Source organism: Gallus gallus, chromosome 23, assembly GCF_016699485.2.
Source record: "Gallus gallus isolate bGalGal1 chromosome 23, bGalGal1.mat.broiler.GRCg7b, whole genome shotgun sequence".
In the NCBI taxonomy this organism is placed as follows: domain Eukaryota; kingdom Metazoa; phylum Chordata; class Aves; order Galliformes; family Phasianidae; genus Gallus; species Gallus gallus.
The window spans coordinates 211,029-231,840 of record NC_052554.1 but is presented as its reverse complement, the minus strand read 5'-3'; the positions used below and the strand labels follow the sequence as shown (position 1 = coordinate 231,840).

The 20,812-nt window shown below is 53.9% G+C and overlaps 2 protein-coding genes across 6 annotated transcripts; both read left to right on the top strand.

Annotated features, from left to right (window-relative positions):
- The first annotated feature begins 39 nt into the window (after nt 1-39).
- Nucleotides 40-20,240, top strand: LOC121107476. Of its 5 annotated transcripts, XM_046903643.1 has the most exons (12): nt 40-700; nt 789-1,319; nt 3,016-3,132; nt 4,611-4,688; nt 5,023-5,082; nt 5,799-5,867; nt 6,008-6,079; nt 6,161-6,262; nt 6,964-7,068; nt 7,795-7,942; nt 8,128-17,890; nt 18,182-20,240. In XM_046903643.1, the coding sequence occupies exons 3-11, from the start codon at nt 3,105-3,107 to the stop codon at nt 8,180-8,182; spliced, it is 717 nt and encodes a 238-aa protein (XP_046759599.1). In that variant the 5' UTR covers nt 40-700; nt 789-1,319; nt 3,016-3,104; the 3' UTR covers nt 8,183-17,890; nt 18,182-20,240. The 5 variants fall into 5 exon arrangements, with proteins under 5 accessions (XP_046759599.1, XP_040507847.1, XP_046759598.1 ...); XM_040651913.2 differs by having other exon boundaries at nt 40-1,319; XM_046903642.1 differs by lacking the exons at nt 40-700; nt 789-1,319; nt 3,016-3,132 and adding an exon at nt 3,475-3,914 and having other exon boundaries at nt 8,128-11,167; nt 16,594-17,890.
- Nucleotides 17,841-20,240, top strand: LOC121107483 (biogenesis of lysosome-related organelles complex 1 subunit 3-like). Its single transcript, XM_040651925.2, has one exon. The coding sequence runs from the start codon at nt 18,185-18,187 to the stop codon at nt 18,635-18,637; it is 453 nt and encodes a 150-aa protein (XP_040507859.1). The 5' UTR covers nt 17,841-18,184; the 3' UTR covers nt 18,638-20,240.
- Nucleotides 20,241-20,812: the final 572 nt, after the last annotated feature.

The following is a 20,812-nucleotide window of genomic DNA, read 5'->3' as shown; positions in this document are numbered from 1 at the left end:
ATTGCACGCTGCTTCCTCCCTCTCTGCTCAGTAAAACTCTGTGTTGGGCTCATTTGGAAGGAAGGTTTGGTGTTCTGACTTCCTGGACAGTTGTTACCTAAAGCCTGGAGTGCCTGTGTCAACTGTGGCGGTGCAACTGCCACACCTTCTCTCCCCCTTCTCTCAGGCCTCTCGGTGCACCACTTCTCCTGAGACAAAAGGCGGAGGACCGGTACGTGGAGGTACTCCTCCTCTTCCCTTGCCCCTGCTTGCCTCTGGGTAGCAAGGGGCAATGAATTGGAACATTAGGGGATGCCCTAGTTGTATCTGACTCCTGCTTTGCGCCCCACTGCCCAGGAACAATCCTGGGGTCAGTCGTCGTCTGACAGCCTGGGACGCGTGAACACGAATCACGGCTCAGGTGGGGTAGCGTGGAATCCGTGAGTCCAGCAAGTTCTGGGGTTTGCACAACTGGTAGAAAGAACCAGAAGATTTTGCCATGCGAGGGGGCTGGTATGGAAAAGTAGCCGTCAGATCTCCATCGTCTCAGACCCTATAACTAGAGATTCAAAGCGAGTGTTAATCAATATCTGAAGGGAAGTGGGAGGAAAATGGATGAGGCCAGGCTCTTCTCGGTGGTGCGTAGCGGAGGACAATGAGCAGTGGCCTAGAACTTGAGCACAGGAAGTTCCATGCAAACATGTGGAAGACCTTCTTTACGGTAAGGGTGGGGGAGCCCTGGGACGGGTTGCCCAGAGAGGTGGTGGAGGTTATGACCAGCATCTCCTCTGGGTTGGGATGCCTCTCAGGTACTGCCAAATCCTCGAGGCCCTCTACCAATGATAGTGTACCAAGGATAGTCTACTGTGCTGTGATCTTCAGGGACGTTTTCAACACAAGCCATCCTATTGTTCTGTGATCTTCAAGGACACCTCCAACGTACAAAAATCCAGTGGTTCTGTGATCTTCAGGGAGCCATGCAACACAAACCATTCCAGCGTTGTGTGATTTTAGAAGCTGGACGTGAGCCAGCAGTGTGTGCTGGCAGCCCGGAAGGCCAAGTGTGTTCTGGGCTGCGTTAAGAAAGAGGTGGCCAGCAGGGAGAGGGAGGTGGTTGTCCCCCTCTACTCAGCTCTTGTGAGGCCCCATCTGGAGTACTGCACCCAGGCCTGGGGCCCTGTATGAGACCTGTTGAACTGCAACTCCACCTGTGTGACCGGAAGGGGTGGAGCCAGGCTTCACCTCTCCTAAACCCCATTTAAGGGCTGACTGCCACGGAGGAAGGATCGCTCTCTGAAGATCACTCCTCTTGGAGCCCTTTTGGCGAGCCTAGGACACGGGTAAGCTTCCTGTTCATCTCTGATTATTCCTTTTCAAAGGCGATAGTTTCTTATATCCGTATCCTTATTTGCTCTACAGGCTCCCAGTAGAGGAAGGGTGTGGAGCTGTTGGAGCGGGTCCAGAGGAGGGCCACTAAGATGATCAGAGGGCAGGAGCACCTCTCCTATGAGGAAAGGTTGAGGGAACTGGGCTTGTTTAGCTTGGCGAAGAGAAGGCTCCAGGGGGACCTCATTGTGGCCTTCCAGTACTTGAAGGGAGCGTATAAACTGGAAGGGGAACGACTGTTTTTGAGGGTGGATAGTGGTAGGACAAGGAGGGATGGTCTTAAACTGAGACAGGGGTGGTTTAGGTTAGATATTAGGAGGAAGTTTTTCACCCAGAGGGTGGTGACGCACTGGAACAGGTTGCCCAAGGAGGTTGTGGATGTCCCGTCGCTGGAGGCATTCAAGGCCAGGCTGGAAGTGGCTCTGGGCAGCCTGCTCTGGTGGTTGGCGATCCTCTGGTGGTTGGCACATAGCCGGGGGGTTGAAACTCGATGGTCATTGTGGTCCTTTTCAACCCAGGCCATTCTATGATTCTGTGAGATTTTCCAGGACCCTTCCAATGCAGGCATGACTGGGAAGAGGCAGGGCTGCTGCAGCCCCAGCCCCACCTGACATGCGAGAAAAGGTATCAGCAGTTGTAGGTTTATTTTTTTTGGAAAAAAAAAAAAAAAGAAAAAAAAGTATACACATTTTAATAGTGCTATATTTAGGGTAGACTTGCGCTTTTATTCGTAGTAAAGAACTTAAGAAGTGAAGTCCCATTTTAGAATCTTTCTTATTGAAAACTAAGTCTGATTCTTCTTGTTATTTTTGCTTCCATTTGGCCTGCTGAATGCCAGAGGGTCAGTCAGCACCGAGACTGCCTGGGAAGCTTCTCTGTAGGGACGGGTGTCCCTGGAGCAGCGGGCCCAGGCCCAGTCTGTGCTGCTGTGTTCCTGCTGTGCCCCTCTCCTGGTCTCCCGCTGCCCTGCGTGACCATGGCTGTGCAGCTGATCCTGATTGTCCCCTCTGTACGGCGTGTGTGCGTGCCACTATGGGGTAGGGGCATGTTTGACCTGCCCCATTCTCCACCCCCTTCTTCCCCACATCTGCCTCACTCTCATCTGCCTGCTGCTGGCTTTGTTCCGGGCGCTGCAGTGCTCTGTGCCCAAAACTTACCACCAGGAGCTGTTCTACCGGCTGTGCCCACACCTCGCTGGCATATGTGTCTGAGAAACCCCTGCACGTGGCCAGCGAGGACCTGCTGCCCTTTTGAAATAAGCACTAAGCAGGGCTTATTGTCACCAGGTAGCCAGACAAGATGAGTGAGAAAATGTATGCTGTCTTTTGACACAAATACATAAGCCCCATGTGGTGCCTGGTTCAGCAGTTCAGCTTGCCTTCACGCACTTTGCCTGGTCATAGGGAAAGTGGCAGGCTCTGATTCAATGGCAGTGTTGTATGGACACTGTATTGGATGTATATAGGCAATGTATTTGGATGCTCTGCTTCCAAAAGTGCAACAGCTTCTGGAGACCCAGGTGGGACCCCATAGGTGACGGTCCTCTCGGCACCAAGCGTCCAGTTGCCAGCAGCAGTGAGTTCACTTTGGGGGACTTTGGTGATGGGAGGTGCCAACCAGCAAGCCTTCAATTTCCGCTACTAAATGCAGGCTTGGAAGCAAGCTACGTGTGGGAAATATACTTGGTGCAGGAAAGGGGATGTCCTTAGCCAAGGTGCTGGAAAACTGAAGGAAAACAGATGAAACTGCAGATCTATCAACAAAAACGTAAGCACGTGACACTTGACTTGGCAGGTCTGTGAGAAGGTCAGCTTCCCCGTGTTTGTATTTCAGCCATCATCCTCCATACTGGAGAGGCTTTATCCGCTTGGCTTGCTTAATTGCAGCACGTTTGACACGCATGGATAACCTGTGCAATAGCGTCCTTGATCCAGACCCCATTTCCATATTGCATCTCTTCCCCAATGGCCTGAGGTGTCATGGGTGCACCGAGCTGGAAATAATTCCCTCCTGGGGCTGTTGAAGCCCTAGAAATGTTTGCCAAGTGAAGCTGTGGATGCTCCATCCCTGGAGGTGTTCACGGCCAGGCTGGGTGGGGCTCTGGGCAGCATGACCCCGTGGGTGGCATCCCTGCCCACGGCAGTGGGGTTGGGGTTCTAAGCTCTTTGCTGTCCCTTCCACCCCAAGCCGCTCTATGATTCTGCGTTTCTATGACGTAAGCACGGGCCCCACGCAGCCCTGGTGCAGCACATCACAAGAGCAGCAGCCCGCGGGGAGCCACCACCCGGAATCTCGGAGCCGTGAGGTCACAATGCCCCGTCCAATGGCTGTGCGGTGCTGTGCCGTGAGCTCACAAGGCCTGGCTGCGACGCTGTCCTGTGCCGCAGGCTTTGCTCTGTGCGACGCTCACTGTGGCTGCAGCGGTGGTGTTGGAAGCATGGTGCGAGTGTGGGGAGCCATGGCCCCTGCCCGCTTTGTCCTCTTCCTCCTACTGATGGCCATGTGTTTCCGGGAGACCTGTGCTGCTCCGTGGCGAGCACCGGGAGCAGGTGGGTGGGCAGAGATGGGACACGGACTGAGCAGCAGTGGGGGCAAGAAGTCAGGCTGTGTCCCCACGGCCCTGTGCCACACTTCCCTGGGGCTGGCCTTCCATGGGGGGTGGTGTTGGGCAGGGGGCGATGGGCAGCACCGCAGGAGCCGGGCAAGAGCCCGTGGCAGCGCTGCTCCTCAGGGCTGGCTCCAGCCATGCCGGGCCATGGCTCTGCTGCTTGCTGGCTGGAGCACAGCCTTCGTCGTGGGAGATGTCCTGGGGAGAGCTTGGCAGATGTGTGCTGGGAGAAGCGTGAGCATTTCTGCTCTAGGCTCATGGTACTCCCCGTACCCCGATGAATCCCAGTTTCCAACACAGAGCCCCGGCCCACAGCCCAGAGGAAGAGACAGGCGTGCTTTCCTCCAGTGCTTCAGTGTGACCTTCCTGTGCATTGGAGGCCTCCCAGTAAGAAAGCCCCCAGGAGCTGCATCTTCTTCCATGCGGTCCGTGAGGGATGTGGCACATGGCCTGGAGAGAGTATTGTGTACGCTGCCAGGTGCCAGCCTACAGGTCATCCTGGCCACTCTGCAACTTTGGGAATCGTGGCCTGAGTCCTTCTCCCATCCCGTTCCACGGCCCAGCAACATCCAGTTACTGAGGGAGAAGGAGATCACACCATCCAATGGGACCTTCTTTCATGTGTTCTTGATTCTAGGAGATGAACTTGGTGCTCCCTTTCCGGATGATCGTTTGGATCCGGATTTTGTGCCTGTGCCTCTGGGACAACCCAGAGGTAAGTTGTGAGTGTCTGTTTCCTTGGAGGCAGAAACATTCATGCTCCCATAGTTTACTTGCGTGCAATTTTGCTTAAGACCCTCTCAAGGTCTTCCAAGCCTGTTTGTGCCTTGAAGGGCTTGCACAGATGAGCCATGAGTATTTCTTTACTCGGAGAGCTGCCACATTTCAGTGGGAAGGTTACCGCTGCCCCTCTTCAGCTGAGAGAGCCCAGACCTTCGTATTTGGGCCGTGGCATTCCCTGGCCCACCTTTCCCCACTCAGGGAAAAGGAGGCCCCCACGTGTGCTGGAAGCTCTCCTCACCTGTGTCTGATTACACTTGTGCCTGCAGGCCCTGCTGGTGAATCAGCAGAACAGAATCCTGCCTCTGAGCCTGAAGGGGATGCTGGAGGTAAGTAGCCGGGCTTCATGTCCTCGATATTTGTTCCTTTGTGGCTGGGCTAGTTCAGCAAGGGTTGCGCTTTTCACCGGCCAGCGGGTTCTTCTCCCCGAGAAGCATGGATGGTCGTTGTTTCTTGGGTGCTCCGTGCTGTCAGCGTTGCGTTGGCTTTGTCTCTGTATCTGCGAGGTCTCCCAGTAAGAAAATTCCAGGGGGCCGAATGTTCTTCCATGAGGTCCCTGAGAATTGTCTCCCACGGCCTGGAGAAAGTATTTGGAAAGCTGTGGAATACCAGCCAGCAGGTCACCTGGCCTCTCTGCAGCTTTGGAACTTTCCCCCCATGTCATTACCTGAGCCCCTTCCATCACCGCAGCTCAGTAAGGGAGAGAGAGATGGGCACGTGCAATGGGAACGTTTCTCCGCTGTCCTTGATTACAGCTGTGTCTCCAGGCAGCGGCTCACCAAAGCCTAGGTTTAATCCAGTCCATGCAGTTGAGTTTAGAGCTGGGGTGAGCTCCAGGCGGGCGCTCCTCTGGGCAGTTCCACACGGGGTTAGTTCTGTATGATGGTGGTGCCCCTGCAGGCACCCAGGAACTGTTTCCGAGGTGCTCCTGTGTGGAAGGGAGAGAATGGTGTCGTGAAGGAATGCCCAGCTTTAATTGCATCCTGTGTCATTCTGACTGGAAGGATGTTTAATGGGAGTTGCTCTGTCCTGCGTTTGTTTGCAGATGTGACTGGAGGAGGTGATCCAGGTTCCGCTCTGAGCTCTGGGACTGAAACTCCGGCAGATCGCATGGGTATGTCCTGGCTTTGTAATTCCTTGGAGAGCTTTCACTGCCCATTTCAGTGCCATTTCATGGCACGATCCCCCGTATGCTCCGCTATTCAGTGATGCTGTAGCGTATGACTGAAACTTTTCGTGGGTCTTTGGTTGCAGGAGTGCCCCCAGGGAGGGCTTTGCCCGGTCATGTGTTTCCTCCTGCGCTGGAGCCCAGCTGGAATCCCAGCGGTGAGTAGTTTGTCTCACTGACTCACTGCTGGTCTTCAAAACCTCATGCACGTGATATTTAACTTCATGCATTCTGTTAAGGTCCGGAAAAAGGAAAGGATGAACCCAAAAGAGGAGAATACTCCCAGGGCTCATCCCGTCTCCTCAAGGAACTGGTGAAGGAAATGGAGAAGGCAGCGCGTGGTGGGTATACTTGAGTCTGTTCACTGTGAGACCTGGGGAGCTGAGGTCTGATGTACGTGTGTGGACAAGCTGTAGCCTGCACAGCAGGAAGGGATCGCTCAGAGCCGTGCTGCGGTGGTGTTCCATGTAGCGCCTTGCAGGCACTGTCAAGCACCAGAGATGGTCTGCTGCCACTTCTGCATCCAGCCAAGGCCCGGGGGCAGCTGCTCCCCCAGCACGACCATTACTTGTCAGAGGTGCTTTGGCAGCCAGATGGCAGCAACTGGCGAGTGCTGTGCTTCTGCTCATACAAAGCCCTCTGTGCAGCTAGAGCGAGTTCAAGGCAGGAGGAGCATCCCGAGCAGGGATGCCTTTGCTAATGCTGGAAACAAGGTGGGATGCTGATTGTGAAGGCGCTTCTGTCTGAGCTTGAATTTCAGCCTGCAGATGCCTGGCCTGTGATGGGTGGAACGTGATGGTTGGTGACGCTCACAGCACAGGGTGTGAGGGCCTTGCATAGGAGCTGATTCCTCGAGAGGCGTGAGAGGGTTGGCACCCTCCAATTCCTGGGAGGGCCCAAATGCCCTTGGGCAACGGAGGGGGTCGCAGTGGATCTGTGGGGCTGGGACCAGCAGGCTTTGCCTGAGCGCGGGACTGGAGTAGCTCAGTTCCCGATGAGAGCACATCACATCCAATCCTACTGCCCTGCTTTCTTTCTAAAGGAACTGACCAACAAAGTGAGCAGGATGCACTGCAGGAAGGCAGCCATCCCACACTGCCAGTCTCGGGCAAAGGAACGCAGGCAGCGCCAACAACTGTCATGCCAGGTAATTTCTGTCCCGTGGTCATCCAGTGTCACTCACCAGAGCCACTGTGTGCCTGCAGGCTCTTGCTGCCTGCTCTTGCACGCCAGGTCAGCAGCCGAACCTGAGCGTGTGAGCACAGGGCACGTGTAAAAGAAGCCAGGGATGGCTCTCTGAACACGGCTGACCTCAGTGGGGTGTGGAGAGTTGTTCCAGCAGTGTGCCGGAGAAGGTACGTGCAGGCCTCTGTGACGCTGCTCAGCTCCCACCACTCCCAGTTCCCAGAGAGTGGTGAGTTTTGCCCTTTTGGAGCAAAGCCACCCGAGGGCGATGAGCGGGGTCCTGTGTGGGAGGAGCCTGCAGGAGTGTTTCTCCCCTGGGCTGGCTCCGGCTGTGCCCTGTGCTGGCTGGAGCCCGACCTTCAGCCGGGGGGGGGGTGTCCTGCGGGAGAGCGCGGGACGCGTGCGCTGGGGAAAGTGCGAGGGATTCTGCTCTGCAGTGCTTCCCACAGACAAAGCCCAGACCCCAGGGCACAGCCCCAGCCCTCGGCCCAGAGGAAGACACGGGCAGTGCCTGTGCGGCCTCTCCCTACCCAACGAGAGGTGGAAGCAGTCCTTCTTGTCCTCTGGTGCCTGGGCGCCAGAGGCAGAGGCACCCACTGATGAAAATCTCCTGGGTCCATGAAGCACACTGAGAGGTTATCTGTAGCGCAGGTGAAGGTAACGTGGGACGTTGTCTCGTTTCTCCCAGGGATGAATGCCGGGACGAGCACAAAGGCTGCTGTTGGCAGATCTGCGCGAAGGTGCCACATCGCAGCGATGGTACTGTTCTCAGCTGTGCTGCTGTCTGCGCTGGTGCTGGCCTGTGGTGCTGTGATATGGATGTGCCAAAAATACGTGTGAGTTGGCTTTTCCCCAGAACACTTCATTGCTGCATTTGGCAACGAAGCATTTGTGGTGCCAGGATCCTGGGCGGCCAGATCAGTTGCTGGCAGTACACGGCCAGGACTTACGTTGCCAAGTCTTTCAAGTTTCCCCTTATTTCCTGTCAGTGAGTAGTGCTTTCTGAAACTCATTCTCACAGAGTGTGCAAGAGAGAAGAGAGAGCAGCAGAGCAGGCTCATCCTGATACCAACTAGGAGAGAGTTCCAACTGGAGACGAGGGCAGAACGGAGCTGGGAGAGGCAGCCGAAGAGACTCTTGCCCCATCAAAGAAGAATCTCAGCCATCGTCCCAGTGCATTCCATTCTGCCATCCAAGAGGCCAAAGGTCTTCAAAGTCATCTGGAAGACTTGGAGCTTGAACTCAAAGCCGTGAAAGAGGTCCACGGGAACAGTCCTGAGTGCTGCTTTCTGTCAGGGGACGGCCCTGAAAGTGAGAGCGGAGAACCAGCAGCAGAGCTTTTGTCCTTCACCCTGCATTCTCTGGGACAAGCATCAGCAACATTTCAAAGATTCTTAGCTCGGCACAGCTACAATCCTGTTGAGGGTCCTAATGAGGAGCCAGAAAGCGAGCTTCCTCTGACCACTGGACAACACCTTAACGTCTTTGGAGCTGTGGATGAGAATGGCTGGTTTCAGGGAGAGCTGACAGATGGCACAAGAGGACTGGTCCCATCCAATTTGGTTATGGAGGTTTCAGATGATGGACTGGATACAACGATGCCTCCGGAGCTCTGTGCTATCCTGCTGGATAATTGATGAATAAGTGGATGCAGAGATTCCGAGGCACAAACAAACAAACAAACAAACAAACACCACCCACAATAAAACAACCAACCAACCAACCCAAAAAGCGCTGCTCTTTTTCTTGGATACACTGAGGTGATCCTTTTTCTAGCTGAGACTTTGCAATGAGTCTTGAAGCAGATTTGAGCCGGTAGAAGTTGGCAGTGTCTGCATTCCGTTCTCCTGATTTCCTTGCTGGTCAGAGTTAAGGTGCCATGCATCCATTCCCCAGCCCTAGCTGTCTCCTGAATCATGAGAACAGCCTTTCCATATTGTGGAAAGAACTGGAGTGGATTCACGCTGAAGGACAAGATGCTTGCAGACACGTAAGCTCAAGAGGAGAATGCAGAGTCCACGGAAACTCACTGCCAAACACCGATGAGAAAGTAGAATAGGCTCCTGTTGTTGAAGATGGGACGGTGAAACAGATGTCTCAGCTCAACACAACGCCAGTAGGAGCTGGTTCGGGCTACCCCCCCTTAAAAGGTCGGAAGTTCACAGCGAGGTAGACTATGAGCCTTCATCCACTGACCGCCAGAGACCCCCACCACATTTTTAGGACGCGTGCTCAAGAGGGTGGGACAATACGTTAATAGTTTCTCAGAATTCCAGCCCATTTTTGTGGAACGTAATGAATATGTGGATGTTATGTCTGTAAGCATGTAACCAGTGCTTTTCTCTGTGTGCGAGTTAGGAGGAGATATCCCCCCCCGCACCCGGCGCCGTAATGAGCGTACCTGCTTTGTAACCTTACGTGGGTTCCAGAGTTTGATTCCACACGTCACTCCCTTCACTATTAAGAGGACAAAGAACTTCTGGCACAGAAGGATGCCCACCTGCAAGGCTCAAATTGCACGCTGCTTCCTCCCTCTCTGCTCAGTAAAACTCTGTGTTGGGCTCATTTGGAAGGAAGGTTTGGTGTTCTGACTTCCTGGACAGTTGTTACCTAAAGCCTGGAGTGCCTGTGTCAACTGTGGCGGTGCAACTGCCACACCTTCTCTCCCCCTTCTCTCAGGCCTCTCGGTGCACCACTTCTCCTGAGACAAAAGGCGGAGGACCGGTACGTGGAGGTACTCCTCCTCTTCCCTTGCCCCTGCTTGCCTCTGGGTAGCAAGGGGCAATGAATTGGAACATTAGGGGATGCCCTAGTTGTATCTGACTCCTGCTTTGCGCCCCACTGCCCAGGAACAATCCTGGGGTCAATCGTCGTCTGACAGCCTGAGACGCGTGAACACGAATCACGGCTCAGGTAGGGTAGCGTGGAATCCGTGAGTCCAGCAAGTTCTGGGGTTTGCACAACTGGTAGAAAGAACCAGAAGATTTTGCCATGCGAGGGGGCTGGTATGGAAAAGTAGCCGTCAGATCTCCATTGTCTCAGACCCTATAACTAGAGATTCAAAGCGAGTGTTAATCAATATCTGAAGGGAAGTGGGAGGAAAATGGATGAGGCCAGGCTCTTCTCGGTGGTGCGTAGTGGAGGACAATGAGCAGTGGCCTAGAACTTGAGCACAGGAAGTTCCATGCAAACATGTGGAAGACCTTCTTTACGGTAAGGGTGGGGGAGCCCTGGGACGGGTTGCCCAGAGAGGTGGTGGAGGTTATGACCAGCATCTCCTCTGGGTTGGGATGCCTCTCAGGTACTGCCAAATCCTCGAGGCCCTCTACCAATGATAGTGTACCAAGGATAGTCTACTGTGCTGTGATCTTCAGGGACGTTTTCAACACAAGCCATCCTATTGTTCTGTGATCTTCAAGGACACTTCCAACGTACAAAAATCCAGTGGTTCTGTGATCTTCAGGGAGCCATGCAACACAAACCATTCCAGCGTTGTGTGATTTTAGAAGCTGGACGTGAGCCAGCAGTGTGTGCTGGCAGCCCGGAAGGCCAAGTGTGTTCTGGGCTGCGTTAAGAAAGAGGTGGCCAGCAGGGAGAGGGAGGTGGTTGTCCCCCTCTACTCAGCTCTTGTGAGGCCCCATCTGGAGTACTGCACCCAGGCCTGGGGCCCTGTATGAGACCTGTTGAACTGCAACTCCACCTGTGTGACCGGAAGGGGTGGAGCCAGGCTCCACCTCTCCTAAACTCCATTTAAGGGCTGACTGCCACGGAGGAAGGATCGCTCTCTGAAGATCACTCCTCTTGGAGCCCTTTTGGCGAGCCCAGCATTCACCTCTATTACTTTGTGCAACAGTCAGCCCCCCAGAAAGCACCAGACTCAACATTGCTGAGGTAGCAAGGGCAGGGAAATGGTCAGGGCAGCAATGAGCTCATGATGGCCAAGGTTTGATTGCCGACTGCTCTGTCACCGAGGTTCGCTGCTTCCCAGCTGTCCCTGCCCCGAGGAGGAGAGGCGGAGTCAGGGCGTGTGAACCGCGGGGCCGTTCGGGCGAGGTGATACGGTAAGGTACCCATTCGCGCGACTACACAGGGAGTCGGGTTGTTGTCTCGCTGTGAAGAGAGTGATTTTCAGGGCAAACCCCGAGCGACTCAGCGAGCAGGCAAGGCGGGGCACCTTGCCATGTAGGAGGGCGGTTAGCACTTAGCACTGAACAGGTCGTTGCTCTCCGGGCACACCGAGGTGCAACCACGGTCACCACACGGCAGCGAGCTGCTGCTAAAAGGCATGCAGAGACTGAAAGCACGAGTGTCCGTGCCACAGTTCAGGTCTCAGGCTGCGCAGAATGCTCGGCCCTGTTGCTGCTACGGGAGGGCAGCTGGGATACCGCCTGTGAGCGGGTGGAGGATCTGCCCAGCCTGGTGGTAGAGCTGAAGGAGGAAGTGGAAGGGCTGAGGAGCATCCGGGACTGTGGGAAGGGGATTGGTCGGTGGAGCTGCGCTCGGCCGTCCCTACAGGAAGGGTGTGGGGGAGATGCTTTTCAGGCAGTGGGGGATCATCTGCTGTCTCGCAGTCAGGTGGGAACGGGTGACCTCAAAGACAGCGAGGGATGGAAACAAGTCCCTGCTTGGGGCAACAAGCGGACTGCCCCTCAGCCTGTCCCACCTTCCCAGGTGCCCTTACAATACCAGGTATGAGGCTCTGGAGCTAGAGGGACTGGGGGATGTGGATGTTGGTGAAAGTCCATCTGTGCAGGAGAGGTTGCCCAAGGCTGGTCAGTCTGCTCCCCGTTCTGCTACAGTGTCAGTCAGGAAAAAAAGAAGGGCTGTTGTCATAGGGGACTCCCTTCTGAGGGTAACCGAGGACCCGATATGCTGCTTGGATCCGTCCCGCAGGGAGGTGTGCTGCCTGCCTGGTGCCCGGGTGAGGGGCATTGCTAGGAACATCACTCGCCTGGTTAAGCCCTCCGATTATTATCCACTACTGTCTTTCCACATTGGAAATGAAGAGATAGGCAAAAGAAGTCCTCGGGTGATCAGAAGGGACTTCAGGGGTCTGTGAAGACTTCTGAAGGGATCTGGCGTGCAAGCAGCGTTTTCCTCTGTCCTCTCAGTTGGTGACTGGGATCTGGATAAAAGGAGGAGGGTGCACATGTTGAAGGAATGGCTTTGTGAATGGTGTCATGCTCAGGGCTTTGGGTACCATGGCTTGGGATGCAGCCTTGAGAAAGGGAGAAGGCTGACAGTGGATGGGAGCCGACTGACTAGAAGGGCCACAAATATTTTTGGAAATAAGCTGGCAGGGCTGGTTAGCAGGGCTTTAAACTAGGTATGATGGGGGAAGGTGGTATACTGGGTGACAGAGAATCATAAAATCATAGAATTGCTAAGGTTGGAAAAGACCCACAGGAGCATCCAGTCCAACCATTCGCCCTTCACCAATGGTTCTCGCTAAACCATGTCCCTCAGCACAACATCGAAACGCTCTTTGAACACTACCAGGCTCAGTGACTCCACCACCTCTCTGGGCAGCCCATTCCAGTGCCTGACCACCCTTTCAGAGAAGGAGTATTTCCTAGCGTCCAGCCTGAATCTTCCCTGGTGCAGCTTGAAGCCATGAGAAGCACCTGGGAATGCTGTCACCTTGGGAGGTGGTAAGGGAAAACCCCAGACTCATCCTGGAGGTACTAGGGAGGGCTCCTCTGAGAAGGCAATGAGGCCAGTGGCTAAGCTGAAGTCCCTCTATATCAATGCGTGCAGCATGGGAAATAAACAGGAGGAGCTAGAAACTGTGGTGCAATTGGGAAAGTATGACCTAATTGCTATCATGGAAACAGGGTGGGATGAATCGCATGATTGGAATACCCTGATTGAGGACTACAGGCTTTTCAGAAGGGATAGACAGGTTAGGAGGGTGGTGGAGTTGCCCTCTTATGTTAGGAAGTGGACAGATTGTGAAGAGCTGTGTCTGAGGAACAGCCATGATCAGGTTGAGAGCTTGTGGGTAAAAACTGCGGATCAGTCCAGCAAAGGGCATCTAGCGGCTGCGGTCTGTTACAGGCCACCTGATCAGGAAGAGGCTGTGGACGAGACCTTCTTGCTTCAGCGGCAGGAGGTGTCATGCTTGCGGGCTCTCCTCCTGATGGAGGATTTCAACCACCCGGATATCTGCTGGGATAGTGCCATGGTGGGTGGCAGACAATCCAAGAGATTCCTGGAGTCTGTTGAGGACAACTTTCTGGTCCAGGTAATAGATGGAGAGGTTTAGATTGCGGGCAACCTGGGCTGCAGTGACCATGCCTTGGTGGAGTTTGTGATCTTGAAGAATGCGGGCCTGGCAAAAAGCACAGTCACGACGCTGTGCTTTAGGAAAGGGAACTTCCGTCTGCTCAAGGAACTGCTGAGTGGGATCCCCTGGGAAACTGTCCTTAAGGGCATGGGCACAGACCAGAGCTGGCAGCTCTTTAAGGACACCCTTCCGAGAGCTCAAAGGCTCTCCATCCCCCAGCAGAAGTCGTCGAGCAGAGGAGGCAGGCGACTGTCGTGGCTGTGCAAGGACCTGCAGCTTAAATTGAGAGAAAAGAGGGAAATGTACAGAAAGTGGAAGCAGGGTTGTGTATTCTGGGAGGAATACAGGGCTGTTGTCCGTGTGTGTAGAGATAGGATTAGGAAAGCCAAGGCGCAGATGGAGCTGAACTTGGTGCGGGATGCGACAGACAACAAGAAGGGGTTCTACAGGTACATAGGCAGGAGGAGACAGGCCAAGGAGAGTGTTCTCCCCCCGATGAAAGGTAATGGGGAGCTGGCTTCCTCAGACATAGAAAAAGCTGAGGTACTTAATGAGTGCTTTGCCTCAGTCTTCACGGGTGGTCAGGCTTCCCATGTCTGCCAGGACCATGAGCCTCTAGGTGAGGGTGTGGGGAGTGGTTTCTGTCCACCAAGCTGAGCGGTGCAGTCGATACATTGGAAGGAAGGGAAGCCATCCCGAGGGACCTGGACAGGCTGGAGAAGTGGTCCCACGAAAACCTAATGAGGTTCAATAAGGCCAAGTGCAGGGTGCTGCACTTGGGTCGGGGCAATCCCAGGTACTTCTATAAACAGGGGGGAAGATCTCCGTGAGAGCAGCCCTGTGGAGAAGGACCTGGGGGTCCTGGTGGATGAGAAGCTGGACATGAACCAGCAGTGTGCACCTGCAGCCTGGAAGGCCAACTGTGTGCTGGGCTGCATTTAAAAAAAAAAAAAAAAAAAAAAAAAAAAAGGCAGTGGCCAGCAGGGAGAGGTGATTGTGCCCCTCTACTCAGCTCTTGAGAGGCCCCATCTGAAGTACTGCGTCCAGACCTGGTGCTCCCAGTACAGGAAGGACATGGAGCTCTTGGAGCGCATCCAGAGGAGGGCCACTAAGATGATCAGAGGGCAGGAGCACCTCTCCTGTGAGGAAAGGTTGAGGGAACTGGGCTTGTTTAGCTTGGAGAAGAGAAGGCTCCAGGGGGACCTCATTGTGGCCTTCCAGTACTTGAAGGAAGCGTATAAACAGGAAGGGGAACGGCTGTTTGTGAGGGTGGAAAGTGGTAGGATAAGGAGGAATAGTCTTAAACTGAGACAGGGGTGGTTTAGGTTAGATATTAGGAGGAAGTTTTTCACCCAGAGGGTGGTGACGCACTGGAACAGGTTGCCCAAGTAGGTTGTGAATGCATCCAGGGATGGGGCATCCAAGGCCAGGCTGGAAGTGGCTCTGGGCAGCCTGCTCTGGTGGTTGGCGACCCTGCACATAGCAGGGGCATTGAAACTCGATGGTCATTGCGGTCGTTTTCAACCTGGGCCATTCTATGGCCATCTCGAACCATCAGCGCCAAGATGTGTGTGCCAGTACTGTCACTCTCCTTGCACACAACTGATAGGTGAAAACTCTGATGTGGTGAGACTGGAGTTATCAATTATAATCACTTCTTTGAAGGAGTCAGATCTAAGACAACTGAGACTAGCTGAAGATCTGTTTTGATAAGACAGAAATCAAGTTTCTGCAAGCCGTGTTTTTCTCTGTTCTGAGATGCTGTACTGCTGTAAGAAGCAACATTTGAACTGCTTCTGTTTTCTTGCTTTTGTACGAGAAAGATTTACTCTTAATGATGCATGACTCCTTCACAACAGAGACTAGTGTTTATAAGATTCGGAATGGGAGCAAACAAGTCAGACAAATATTTCTTGCACTCAGCTTTCAGATTAGGCATATATTTTAAAGAGGCACCAGAGAGGTGGAGACAATGGAAAGCAAGTAAAATCCAGGGAAACAAGCTTTGTTAAAAGCTTTGATGTAAGATCTAAAGTCAGTTTTTTTCCCATACAGTGTTAGCTATAGTGATGATAAATCATGCCCAAAAGCTTCACTGCACTAGAACACAAAATCCAAAAGATTAGAAGCTGCGGAGATAAATTCATCTCAGCCCAGAAATCCTTCCATTTGTGTACTGACTGGAGTTCCGAGACTGCAGCATCACAATCATTCTCCTTCTCTGGGTGCAGTCTAGAAGATGAACACCCCCAGACACGCACACTTGTTCAGCTCTTCCTTTCCCATCAAGTCTGGGCTTGATAGAGATGTTTTTATCCCCTCTTTTTCCTGAGATTACCCTCTGTTGCCATGTTTTACTTGACCACTAACAAAAAGGTATTTCTAAATTATTCAACATGAGATTCTTTGCATAGTAACGTATTTGGTAATGCTCTGCTCCCAGGCAGGGTCCCCGCTACAACGATTTTCATTTCTCTTGAGCCGACTTGCAAGCACACCCCTTCAGAGCACATTTCCTTCTACTGTTAGTCATTGTAAGAAACCTTGTGGCAAATCCACCTGCAGAAAACACAATCAGCCTGTTTAGTAACAAAAGATTTTGATGTAAGGAAAAAAATTCAAATAGTTAATTAACAGATTGAGAGAGAGCCTTGAAGAGATAATTGCTAGAACCAATTCTAGTATGAAAATTTCTGGGGTTTAAGAATAATTACAGATGAGAGGGTATTTCTGAAGTGTACTATACTGTATCCTTAAAAGGGCAATAAAGTTCATTTTGCTTGATATTCTTTTGCTTTTAGTAGATACACTGTAGCAATTAGACAGATCAGTACAATAGGAAAAGCAATACAACGGAGGTGCTAGTCCTTCTGTCATCACACAACAGAGAGGTGCTATAAAGGAAGGGAAGAAGATTGCTCCCCTGTACCAGAAAATTCCAGATTCACAGGAAGAAGCTTCACCAAGGAGGGCTCACCAGGCAAAGATCCTCCCCAGCAGCAGTCAGCCCTTAAATGAGATCTAAGAGAGCTGCAGCCAGGCTCCCCTCCTTCCATTCACACACATGAATTGCTTTCACCTGTGCTCTCAGGGCTGACTGGGTCCTTTCCACAGGTGATCAATCCGTGGTTCAGGCCGTGACTCAACAGATCCCACACATATCTTAAAGATTTTAGATTTTTTTTCTTTCTTTCTTTCTAGGAAGACTGAGAAAGCAAAAAATCATTCTGCCCTTGCTCCTGACCCTTGTCCCTGCCTCCACCTGCCCTCAGCGTACGGCCAGGAGAGGAGGGGCACTCAGCAGCATGATGGGAGCCCTTCATATTCTCCTCAGCTCCTGACCTTCCAGCTCTGCAGAGACATTTCGTATCTCAGTGATAGTCTGTGGCCCCCACAGCCCCCCAGACCCGACCCCAAAGGCCTGCTGCCTCTCTCTCCCCCCCGACCCACACAGATGGGCCTGGTGGGCACTGTCAGTGCTGGGAGCCCAGGAGCAGGCACAGGCAGCCTGGCCGGGCTGGGATCTGCGCTGCTCTGACAGGAGCTCTGTGCTAATGTCATGCTGCACAGCATTCCAGGGACCAGAAGCTGCATCTCGCGCAGCGGTGAGTGATGGCAGCGCTGTGTGTGCCCTCCAGGGGGGCCCGGGACAGGCTTGAAAAGCAGCACCGCGTGAACCAGATGAGGTGCAACACGGCCACGCGCGAGGTGCTGCACTCGGGCCGCCGTAATCCCGCAAAGGTGCTGGGAGGGCCGGAGCGCCTCACCGACAGGAAGGGCTGAGGGAGTTGGGCTCGTGCGGCCTGGAGAAGGCTCTGGGGAGACCTCACTGCGGCCTTCACGTGCCTGGAGGGAGCTCACAAACAGAAGGACAGCGACTCCTTACACGGCCTGACACCGGCAGTGCTGTCCCAACGGTGGATTCGTCGCCCGGTCGCCCGCAATAAGTCGGTCATCACCGGGTATTTATATCAAGAGTGCAGGCCCGGGTGCTCGTTGGTTTCCATAGAAGGAAGAAATATTTCCCGAGGAGGGCCCCGGCACACGCTGTCCCGAGGAGCGGTGCACACCGAGCGGCACAGCCGTACCGGACAAACCCGGCGCAGGCGCAGGCGCAGGCACAGGCTCCGGCCCTGCGCGGCCCCCTGCACGCCCCGCCCCCCGCCTCTCCTATTGGCCAGCCCTGCCCTGTTCGGCCATCTCATTGGCTTCTACTGCTGCCTGTTACATGCAAGCTCCCTCCCCGATCCTTCTTCCGGGAGAGCGCCGTCCTCCCCTTCGTCCCCGCAGAGCCAATTGGCTACCCTGGCTGTCACTTAAAGCTTGGGAGGAGGGACGATTGGACGAACGCGGCTGCCCGCTCTGCGCGTGCGCAGTCTGAGTGAGGGCAAGTCCGGGCAGCGGGCGCACGCAGGCGTGACGTCACTCGACGCGACGCGTAGCGTACCGGGTGACCGTCACGTGACCTGGCGAGGCGGCGGTACTGGGCTGAGGGAATGTGGGTCCTTGCGGGGCTCGGTGGCGGGTTATTGGGGCGTGGGGGTTCCTGTAGGGTTGGGAAGGGAATATGCGGCATCCCCCTGGAGCTGTGGGTGCCTGGACGTGTTCTGGGGACCCCACGGGGCTGGGAAGGGAGTGAGGAAGTGGGGGTCTCACGAGGCTGAGGGGGCACGGGCCTGTTGTGCGCAGTATTCCTCTGAGACTCGGGAGAAAGAGCCGGGGGTCTCCGTGCCTGGTGGGGCCGTTTTCCCCCCGACTCCCCCTCCTCCCTTTTATTCCCCTCTCGCAGACCATGGCCGTCCCTCTTTCCCCCACGCTGGTGCTGGGCGAGGCCTCGGAGAGCGACTCAGAGCCGGAGCCGGGGGGGAACACAGCCGGGACTCCCGCAGTGGGGCTGAAGGTTCCGGGGGAGGCGTCGGAGACCGAGGAGGAGGAGGAAGAGGACAGTGCGGCCCGGATGCCGCTGCCAGGGGTGTCCAGGGGGGGCCCCTCACTGCTGCAGCAGCGGCTGGGGGCGGGCGAGGGGCGACTGCGGGGCGCAATGGCTGAGGCACTGGGACGCAGTTTCAGTGGGGCTGCGCGGCTGCTGGAAGGTCTGGGGGGGCCCCTGGGCCACGCCCAAGCTGGGGCAGCTGCGACCGCGCACTGCCTGTGCCTGGTGCGCCGTGACCTGCGCGCTGTGGCTGCCACCGTAGCCACCATCACCGCCTGTCACCTGCTGCCTGACATCCGTGGGGAGCTGTGAGAGTGGGAATGTCTGTGGGGGGGGGGGGGGGGGGCAGTGCTGGCAGCTGTGGGGAGCTCCTGGCGTTGTTGTTGCAGTGTCACTGACACTGACCTTCAGCACTGTGTCCAATGGACTCGAGGGTTGTGGTTGTCACTGATGACATTCTCATTGTCACTGCATTGCCAGTGCTGTGTCCCCTTGAGCTGATGCTGCCATCAACAGCACTGCCGCTGATCGCTCAGTGTCCCAGCGATGTCCCTGTGTCACCTGGCCTGTGGGGACCTTGGCCTCACAGTGACGTTGTCAGTGAATGGAAGCTCCTGACGATTGATTGATGCAGAATTCTGTAGTTTTGCCCTGTATAGGGGATCTGTGGGTTCTGGCACTGACTAAAGCCCTTTGGAGACATAGCTGCAGCAAGGACACAGCTTTCACTAGGTGGGTGGCAGTGTGTTCACCCACGGCACTGTGGTCCCAGTGGTCTGAGCAAGGTCCCTTTTGTTGCCCCCCATGTCCTTGGGCTGTGGTTGTGTCCTGTGCGTCCCTTCCTGCCATATGAATGTCTCCAGCATCTGGCCACTGTCCCCAAGCTGTGGCTATGTCCTGTCACCCTAAGTGCCCCTTGGCCTTGTCCTTAGCTCTCTCCTACCTCTGTGTACCCCTCTGAGAACTTCAGCCAGGGACAGGGAGAAGTACATACGAATCTCACACCACGGAGCCACATGGGTCTGTCACGCTGCATCCTGCCTGGGCTGTCACGTCCTGTGGGACACCAGGGGATACACCCTGGGTGCTAGTGGGCTTGTGGCACCAAAATGCCCGGGGCCTGATGAGGGTCCTGGGGGCTCCTGGCGTCTCCAGAAGGGTCCCAACTGTCCCCAGGGACTGACCTGAGGGGTAGTGGAAAACCAGGATGAAGGTTCACTTTCCCCATTCCCCTGTGTTGTGGCAAAGGGGAAAGGTTTTGTGAAGAGCACAGTGGTGTTGGATTCTGTTCATAAAGATTCTAGACCTCGGTTCCCTTCCCGTATCCAAATTAGAATGAAAGATAGTATTAACAATTCATCTTTTGAGGAAGAACCTCTGAGCACTTGTAACTGGCAGTGCTTTGATATTCTAGGTAACCTGTTCCATAAGGAGTGCTGGGTGATGCTGACTGATACTGTCAATTGTGAGCATGCTCCACAGAAAGTTTCCCTCTGTGGGAGTGAGGAAACAAAATGTGGTGATTCAGTACTGTGGGGTTATTATGGGGTTACTAGAGTCTAGGATTCTAGAGTCTGAGGATTCTATGAATTGATTATTGGAGGATTCTATGAGGATGCTATGAGGATACCAGCTCCTGTGATTATAAGTTCTGTTATTTCAGATTCTGTGATCGTTTCATGATTCTAGATTCCTTGACTCTGTGATGATTCTGGGCTTCAGTTGTGTGGTGATTCTGATTCCTCACTAAGAGTATAGATTCCCAGACTTGTAGCTACGCAATACGATGCGTTTCCATCTCCACTCCTGTGCATAGTGTGTGGCATAGTTCTGAGTGCCTGACACAGCCCAAGCAAAATCAATTTCTGTAGGTTATTACTAAATAAATAAATAAATCAATAAATTTCTTGCTTTAGTTTCTGTTCCCTGATCCATTTATTTATGTTCTCCCTTGCTTCATATGTAACTTCCAAACTTGGCATTTTGCAGATAATACCTTTTCCCCCTTTCGTCCTTTGGTGGCCCCTAATGGTCTCTTCTTTCTCAGTTAGAACAGTTGTCATGAGCCTATTCATATAGGAATTTGGGACTGGAGTTCACTCCGTGACTCTTATCATAGTTGATGTCCCTAGTTGCTATCGTGCAGACTTCACCAATTTATAACAGATGGATACAGCTACGATATACACTCCTAAGAGGGAAGCAGGAATGTATATTTATTGATGTAATGTAGATATGCTGTAGTGATATGACAGTGACTTAACAAGACTGGAGATGGCTGGATACACTTGGTTATTTTCCACATAGAGGGCAGGATTAAACACACACCTACAGGACGCTCTCCTGCTGTGTCATGAGGATCAGAGCAGACCCCGTTGCTGTCTGAACTCTTCAAACCACAGAGGTAAGGATCCTCAGCACAGCTGGATCCACTCCTTGTCCCAGACGCGTTCAAGAGTTTGTGTCTAAGGGATCCTATGTGCACAA

Coding starts and splice junctions, on each gene's coding strand:
- LOC121107476 (XM_046903642.1), top strand. CDS start 3,560: ATGATTCTGCGTTTCTATGACGTAAGCACGGGCCCCACGCAGCCCTGG. Junction 5,083..5,798: donor GCCTGAAGGGGATGCTGGAG/GTAAGTAGCCGG, acceptor GTTTGTTTGCAG/ATGTGACTGGAGGAGGTGAT. Junction 6,263..6,963: donor AATGGAGAAGGCAGCGCGTG/GTGGGTATACTT, acceptor TTCTTTCTAAAG/GAACTGACCAACAAAGTGAG.
- LOC121107483 (XM_040651925.2), top strand. CDS start 18,185: ATGGCCGTCCCTCTTTCCCCCACGCTGGTGCTGGGCGAGGCCTCGGAG.